Below are 8,827 nucleotides of genomic sequence, written 5' to 3' on the forward strand. Positions count from 1 at the left end.
AATAATAAATAAATCTTAAAAAAAAAAAGAAAAAAATCAAAAGACAAAACCTCAACAAACAATGATCACTTAATATTTTCAAAAGTGTTTAAACATTTGAGAACTCCCAGAAAATGCAAATTAAAACCACATTGTGAGTCCATTTGACTCCAGTTAGAATGGTTATCATCAAGAAAATAAATACCAGCAAATGCTTGCAAGGATTCTGGGAAAACATCACTGGGTGGGATTTAAGCCATCATGGAAATCAGAAAAGAAATTCCTTAAAATGGAGAAATGGAAATCTGAGATGGGAATGAATGTCTATCCTAGATTCCTCAGGTCCAGGCTTGAATAAAATCTGTCTGCTCTACTAATCCCTTTCTTGTGGTTTTCAGGAAAGCAACAGGAAGCAGAAGCTACAGGTTTTGGCAACAGCTTTGGTGGAATTCAGCCAGGACAAGAACCCCATAAGTTTAGTTGATATGGGTCTTCTAGGTGTCTACAAAAGACTGCTTTAGATAAAGTCACTGAAGAAGCTATCTATCAAGAGTCAGCATGATGGGTAAGATCCTGAGGGAATCCTGGCATTTGTCATGACAAGTAGCTATCCCAGGATCTTCCTGTTTCTCTAGACACAACACTACCTTCCTGCATTACATCTCAGAAAGAGTGGCTTTGTTGGTTTGTCTGTCTGTCTGCCTGTCTGTCTGTCTGAAGAACTCATCTACCCTGGCTTGGGACTCTGTTTGGAAGGATGATTACTTTTCCTGAATATACTCAGGCTTGACACTTTGTGTACTGGTCTCTAGATTTGGGGTTAATTTTTCTCCCCTTTTGAGACATTGCTATCATTTGTACTCTCCTGGGTCACTAAGCACCAATTTATATGAGGTAAGCCATCTCCATTGTCTACAGCATGCACAACCATTTTCTTGGGTTTGTGATTACTACTGTCATGGGAGAAAGATTCAGAGAGCTAAAATTCCCAGGAAACTTGTGCTTTCATTTCAATTTCAGTCAATGTTTGGAAGATCTCTGTAATAAGAGGGTAAGCATAGGAATACTGTCTACCTTGTCCTCTTATGAACCAAGGTGAAATAGGAATTAATATATTCATTCTTGTGTGTCATTTCTGCTCTTAGTTTTTTTTTAAAAGATTTATTTATTGTTATAAATAAGTACACGGTAGCTGTCTTTAGCTGCACCAGAAGAGGGCATCAGATCTCATTACGGATGGTTGTGAGCCACCATGTGGTTTCTGGGATTTGAACTCAGGACCTTTGGAACAGCTCTTACCTTCTAAGCCATCTCACCAGCCCTGCTCTTAGTTTTTCAGTCTGTGCTTTGGAACCTGTCTTACTGCACACTAAAAATTACTATGTTTAGCACATCTCATTTAAACAACAGAAAGAATTATGCCAGAATCAAAAAGATAAACATTATATATCTCATAGGAAATATTTACATTTAACAGTATATCTATCAATTTATGCCTATATATGACATGAAAATCAAAGGGAGCATTTAAGAAAAAACAGGGGCCAGCAGGAAAAACAAAGGAGGTAGGTAGTAGGACAAAAGAGATACCCAGTGTTTTCTCTCACATGTAGAATCTAGTTACATATGCATATAGTTTACATATGTATATATGCATATACAAGACATGAAAAGAGACAGATTACTTGGACAAGAGGAAGGAGACCAACAGGAGAGGCAAGGAAAATGGGGAACAAGGAAAGCTAATGGAAAACTGAATACGAACAACATATAAAGATATATATAAAATATCACACTTAAATTCAATCCTTTGTCTACTAACCAAAAATTAATGATCAAAAAGCCTAAAAAATACAACTAAAATATAATTCAACATTACCACTCTTAGGTATATACCTGAAAGACTCTATGTTGGCATACCATAAATTTGTACATTCATGTTAACTGTAGCATTTTTCATAAGAGTCAAAGTATGGAATTAGCCTACATGCCTATGAACAGATGAAATGATAAAGAAAATATGATACATATGCTCTCTCTCTATCTCCCTCTGTCTCTGTCTCTGTCTCTGTCTCTCTCTCTCTCTCTCTCTCTCAAATACACACACACACACACACACACACACACACACATACACAATGGAGTTTTGTTTAACCATAAAATTAATGAGATTCTGTAATTTGCAGGAAACAATTTCACAACTGGAGATCATCATGTTAGGCAAAATAAACCAAACTCAGAAAGAAAATTAGCACATGTTTTCTCACCTATTACAACTCTAGAATTAAAAAAAAAAAAAAAAGATAGCTACATAAGAGTAGGAAAATGTACATGAAAGTAGAAGGGAGATGCATGGGGAGGGAAGAAGGGTTCTAAAGGGATTAAAGCAAGGCAAAAGGTGGTGATGGGAGGGAAAGCAAATATCACACATGTCATGTATGTGTCATATATATTATATACAGATAGATGACATAAAAGCAGAAGAGGGACTTTTGCAGGCAAGGAAGGAGATAATTAAGAGGGAAAACAACAGAGGATAATATAGGTGATTATATATTATAGATATAAATGAAGATTTTTTAATTGGATATTTTCTTTATTTACATGTAAATTTCTCCTTTCCCAGTTTCCCCTCCTAAAAAACAAACAAACTAACAAACAAAAACAACAAGAACAGACCCCTGTTGCCTCCCACTTCCCCATGCCTGCCACCCCACCCTCTCCTACTTCTTGGCCCTGGCATTCCCCTACACTTGGGCACAGAACCTTCACAGGGCCGAGCTCCTCTCCTCCTATTGATGATTGAATTTGCAATCCTCTACTATACACATGCTGCCAGAACAATCAGACCCCTCCATGTGCAGTCCTTGGTTGGTGGTTGAGATCCTGGGAGCTCTGAGGGTACTAGTTAGTTCATATTGTTGTTTGTCCTAAGGGGCTGCAAACCCCTCAGCTCCATAGGTCCTTTCTCTAACTCCTTCATTGGGGACCGTGTACTCAGTTCAATGGATGGCTGTGAATGTACGAAGATTTTATAATGAAACTCATTTTGTATGCTAAGTAAGACATTTTAAAGAAAGAAAAGGAAGATACATTTTTGAAGAAAATGGGAAACAACTTGAATAGTCATTTTTGGTTTTAATATTTCCTTTACTTTTTGAGATCATAATTACATCATTTCCTTCATTACTTTCCTCCTATACACCCTATCCTTTGCTCTTTCAAACTCATGGTCTCCATTTTTCGTTAATTGTAGTTACCCATATATGTGTGCATGTGTATTCTTAAATACATAAATACAACTTATTCAGTCTATATAGATATTTCCCAAATAAGACACAAAAATGGTCAAGTACATAAAATATGTTCAACATGCTTACTCATTTAGGAAACACAAGCTATAAAATTATGGTAATATTACACTACATCAAGGTAGTCATTTTTTTTTCTAATGGAAAAAGATATCGATATTGTTAGTGTTGGAGGGAGGAAAGGGAAAGAGGAAAGGGTGTATTTTGTAATTAATAATATTATAAAAATAAAAATATAAGTACAAAAGTATCACCTTTAGTATCAGCCTGATATTCTGGAGAGATGAGGTTCTCTTTAGAAAGAAGTTAGCTCTTTAATATTACATTTTAAGTCATAGCATGGTCCTAATTTATTGCTTTTGTTACATTGATAAAGGCATGATTCTGTTATCAGGCAGGCTTGACTTCCAGTTCTCAATGTTATACTACATGTAACAATAAAAAATTTGCTTCAACATTTCTGAAATCAAGGTTGCACATTTCTTAAAAGATTGTACAAAAAGGGCCATCAAGAGGGCTCAATATGTAAGGGCATCTGCCACCAGGTCTTAGGGTCTTTGCAATCACCAGAACTCTTATGATAGAAGTAAATAACCAATTCCTATGCTTCCTCTGACTTCCACAAAATGTGGAGGCATATCCCTCCAAACACCACACACACACACACACACACACACATACACACATGTAAAACTTTAGAAAACATTTACGATTTTAAAGTGAAGATGCCATCATAGAATGGAACAGCCAGAAACAGAAATCAAGGCCACTTATTTTACTGCTTTTTATTTTTTGAGATGGGTTCTGCCTATAGTAAAGAGGTTTTGAACTCCTAGACTCAAGTGAACCTTCTGTCTCAGATTCTCAAGTGTTGAGACTATAGGTATATGTAACTTTACTGGGCTTAGCTTAGTTTAAAAAATGCTAATACTGCTATAAAAATGTTTAAAAAAAACACTGTACGAGCCAAATAAAATGTATTTTCAGGTTGTACTGGTCCTGTGCGTCACCAGTTTTGGCCTCTGTACTAATTGAGAGGAAGCAGCATGTTATAACAACCCAATCCATATTGCCTGTGTTACCATCTAAGTTTAACAATTTACTAGCTCTATAATCTCAAATAAACCACATAATCAATCCATTCCTCTCAACTGGGTCTAAGGAACCCTAAGCTTTCTAGCAGCTTTCAGTATGGCATGACTAAGAACCTATAGAAAGCTAATTATATGCATTGATTTTTTTTTCTATATGGGGGAGTGGGATGTGAGACAGGATTTTATGTAGCCTAGCCTGGCTTCAAACTTTTTCTTTTTTTCCTTTTTCAAGACAAGGTTTCTCTGTGTAGCCCTGGCTGCCCTAGAACTCACTCTGTAGACCAGGCTGGCCTCGAACTCAGAAATCTGCCTGCCTCTGCCTCCCAAGTGCTGGGATTAAAGACGTGAGCCACCACCTAATATAATTGTAGTAGTGAGGACACTTTTTTCTGGCACAAAATAAGCACTATATAAGAATTAACTATCATCATTACTGATTTTTAACATGATTTCTTATTGAACTCATGCATGTTAGTACTAAAGGACTTTAAAAGTAGGCTTGATAGTGTTTACAATGTGGCATTGTTCCTGGAAGCAATTTACATACCGTCATAATGGAGCTGAACTTTTGATCCCTTAGTTAATCATTCAAAAAACACAAAGTGTAAGGCCTAAGAACAGGAAAATTTCCCGGTCAAGGGAATGTACCTTAATAGCATAACATCCTTAAGAAGATCAGAAAAAAAGTCAAAGTTTGATCTACAGAGTTGACTATAAGGAATTCTTATATCGGAAAACATGGTTACTTTATTTGATCCAAATTTGTGTACGGGTAGAGTATAAATTTTTTTTGTTTGCTTTTTCAAGACAGGGTTTCTCTGTGTAGCCCTGGCTGTCCTGGAACTCACTCTGTAAACCAGGCTGGCCTCGAACTCAGAAATCTGCCTGCCTCTGCCTCCCAAGTGCTGGGATTAAAGGCGTGAGCCACCACTGCCTGGCATAATTTTTTCATATATGTAAGAGAAAGGGATTATAAGTATAATTGGGTCCTGGGACTGAAAAGTAGCACCTTAGCAGTAATATTTAGGTGAGAAGTTATGATATGATGAAATAAATAAAGCATAGGAAGGCAGCTTTGAGGGGATGTTTGATGAAATGGGTATGAACTCTAGTGGAGTGGCAATAAGAACTCCACATTAAATGAATAGGAGACTGCAGGTCACAAGTATAAGGGGCTGGTGATGGGACTTCAGTATTGAAGTGATAATAAGTCTTGATAGGATCTCACGTGAAAAGATATGGGGATTCTTCAATAGACCATGAGAAATTTCTGTTGGGAGGAGACAGTGTATGTTATGAAAACTAACTTGAGTTTATGAGAATGTTAGAAGGCCATATGTAATAGACAGAGGACTGGAAACATATGAAAATCTAAGTGTATGTGGGTAAATACAAGAAAAGGTCTTGGGTTTTATGCTGTGAAATACTGGAGAATTCTGAGTTTGAAAGCACAAGGCATGTGATAGGAACCAGGTTGTAAATAAGGAGAGACTAGAGTGATCCCTGCTGTGGTAGGACAGGGTATAAGGAAAGTCCAGCATCATTAAAAGGATGGTTTAAGAAGAGAAAACAACAAAAGTATATTCCTGTGGGAAAAGGCCAAAAGCAACACACTTCAGCAAGAAAGAACTGGATTTCCCAGGTTTGAGAAGGCAGGGGGCACGTGCATTCCAAGAGGAAACAATGACAACCACCAGAGACTGATAGTGTCAGAATGTGGTGTGGACAGTGGGAAAACACTGGAGGGGGTGAAGAATGGTTCTCAGTAAAGATAGTTAAAGATTAGACAAGTAGTGGCTCTTCAATGGGATATGGTAAAGATTGTGGAGACTCTTTGAAGTGTAAAGAAAACATTCAAGTATGAGATTGTAGTGGATGGGACATGATCCTACTATGACAAAGTGGAGTCACTAGTGAGATGTGTCAGAAAATAACGTGGGCCTTCTAATGAGAAGTTGAATGCTTTGCAAAGTGGAAAGGGAAGAGGCTGTACCCCAGTGTGGTACACTGTGGAGCTCTAATATGAGAAGAGAGTGTTGTATACAACTCCCACACCGCAAAAAGAGCTCTGAAAATGAGGAAATCCCACAGGGAAAGAAAGGGGAAAGCTTATTATCATTGTGTGAAATGTGAGATAGAACAGAGCAGACTGTGGAGTCATAAGAAGGCAAACATATGAAGCACTTTCTCTCTCTCTGTCTCTCTCTGTGTGTCTCTCTCTGTGTGTCTCTCTCTCTCTCTCTCTCTTTGTGTGTGTGTGTTACATGTGCGCACACACATGCTTGAACTCTTGGATCTCAGGGAAAGGATGGATGGAGGGCTTAGTCCTGTGTAAAAAGTGAGAACAAAATGTTCTGATGTGAGAGGTTCATAAGTGGGTGGAGAGGAGATGTGAAACCTCTCAGCTAGTGTTTGAGGATTGCAGAGAGAAAGTATGGATCTCACTGTGGAAAAAAGGTGAGCTAATAGGAGAGTACAGGAATTATTTTTGGATTCCTAGTAGGGAATCCCCATTATGAAAGGAATCATAGTAGGAGGGGGAAATGGTGGGGCCCTTAGGTGGATGCTTTGGTGGAGCGGGCACTTTAAGGACACAGAGTATGGTGCTTCCTCAATTGGTTGGGTGGGCTCAGAAGGTAGCTGCCAGGCAGTAGAGCTTAAGTGGTTACCCTGTACTGGGAAAGGGGGTCCTGGTAGAGTCAGGGATTTATCGAGAGTAGGGGAAAGAAATAAGAAAACCTAGAGGAGAGGAGAAAGCAACGTGGTAGGACCCTCGTGGGACAGCGCACAAGATATATTGTGAGGAACCCAAGGTTGGAAACTGGGAGTTTTTCAGGGCGCGAAAGGAAAAGCCGCAGGGTGAAGGCTGAGCGCACTGGGGACGTAGGTATGAAGGATAGGGCAGACGATTGTGCTGGAGCATAATTTCCCCAGTTTATGTGGCCAGCCCCACTTACCCAGGCAGAGTTCAAAGACGTAGGCATAGTAGGACCAGAGAATGACGAGGACAATAACGAGCACTGGCACCCAGGACAGTACCCGGCGGCAGCACCGCAACCCCCCAGACAGAGCCATCTTCCAGCCCCGCCGCATCTTCGGCTCGAAGATCGACCGAGCAGGCCTGCTGGCGCCGGCCAGGAACTGCTTGGGCGGCGGCTGGGAGGCGGGAAGGCGCGCTGTGCGGCGCTCCACTGCTTAGCCTGGCGGGAACCGTCCTCGAGCCGCTGCCACCTGTGGGGCTGCGCTGCCCAGCACGCCGGGTTTGGCACTGTTGGCGTGAGTCACAGCTTCAGGAACCAGCTGAGGTGGGGCAGAACGTGGTTGCCCAGCAGTCCAGGCCGCCAGGCTCAGAAGGACTGCGGCCCCTCCCCCTTTCCACCTCTCGCCCCCTACCCCCAACCCCCAACCACTTCCTCTGAGCTTGCTGGGCTGGGCCTCTGCCAAATGTAAAGCCCAAGAAATGTGGGTCCGCCCATCTGCCCTTACTGCACTGCATCCACCTTCTTTTCAATTCTGGTTTCTCCTCTCTTCCTTCCCCTGTATCTCCTTTTCTCTGCTGTCTCAACCCCCAGTTACACAAGTACACAGGCACTGCAAAAGATGCATACAGCACAGTAGCTCCTCATGAATTAAAGGTCATTCATCTCCATCTTCCCACTGCTGCCTGAACAGTATGCTTAACACGTAGTGCTGCAGTAGCTGGTGGGGTATGTCCTTTGACAGGGCATGCCTTCCTCCTTCTCTGTCCCCCCCTGCAGAATTAGCTTAGTATATTTTCAGAATAAACACAATGATGCAGAAATCAAGTGAAGGCCATAATGATTCTGGGCTCAGCGAAAGCTCTAAAGGTAGTGATGTTTAAGCTTTATTAAGAAAAGCATTTTCAGGCAGAAGAGGAGTGGTGACCTTTCAGACCAGAAACCGTGTTTGAAAAGGCATGACCTGACAATTCTAAAGAGTTCCAAGAACAGCTGCTGTACCTCGAAGAGAGTTTATGTGAAGAGGGTGGGAGTGAGACGAGAAATACAGGCTGGAGCAAGGATGTGAATGCTCTTTGGTGCCTTGTCAGGACACAGTTATGTAGAGCAGATGCTAAACAGTCAGCAAAGGTTTGGGGGGCAATGGAATAGTGTCACAGTGATTCTTCTGTAAAACAGTAAGTGGGATTTCACTAAGGAAGACTGCCTGAGAACAGGGGGACCAACCAGGAGGCAAGTCAATGCCTTCTATTAGGTCAACTTTAGTATAAATAAAGGCAGGCAAACCAGGGGATCACTAAGAAGCTCATGGACATTTCATTCCTTCTTAAAAGGGGGACCAAGTACCCATGGAAGGAGTGGCAGAGATTAATTATGGAGCAGAGACTGAAGGAAAAGACAAGCCAGCCTAAATATCTCCTGAGAGGCTCTGACAGTACCTGACTAATACAGATGTAGAGGCTCA

At 40.8% G+C, this 8,827-nt stretch overlaps 1 protein-coding gene across 2 annotated transcripts in view; it reads right to left on the minus strand.

Moving 5' to 3' along the window:
- Zdhhc15 (zinc finger DHHC-type palmitoyltransferase 15) overlaps nucleotides 1–7,754 on the minus strand; it is a 127,675-nt gene extending 119,921 nt beyond the window's left edge. The window contains exon 1 of one of the 2 annotated variants that reach the window (XR_004117576.1): nucleotides 7,342–7,754. Coding sequence is in view for 1 of the 2 variants with exons in the window: in XM_031366332.1 (XP_031222192.1) it covers nucleotides 7,342–7,477 (136 nt within the window). In the remaining variant the exon portion in view is untranslated. The remainder of the gene's footprint in view (nucleotides 1–7,341) is intronic. The other variant, XM_031366332.1, reaches the window with a different exon arrangement.
- Between the last annotated feature and the right edge of the window lie 1,073 nt (nucleotides 7,755–8,827).

The sequence above is a fragment of the Mastomys coucha genome, chromosome X, assembly GCF_008632895.1.
Source record: "Mastomys coucha isolate ucsf_1 chromosome X, UCSF_Mcou_1, whole genome shotgun sequence".
In the NCBI taxonomy this organism is placed as follows: domain Eukaryota; kingdom Metazoa; phylum Chordata; class Mammalia; order Rodentia; family Muridae; genus Mastomys; species Mastomys coucha.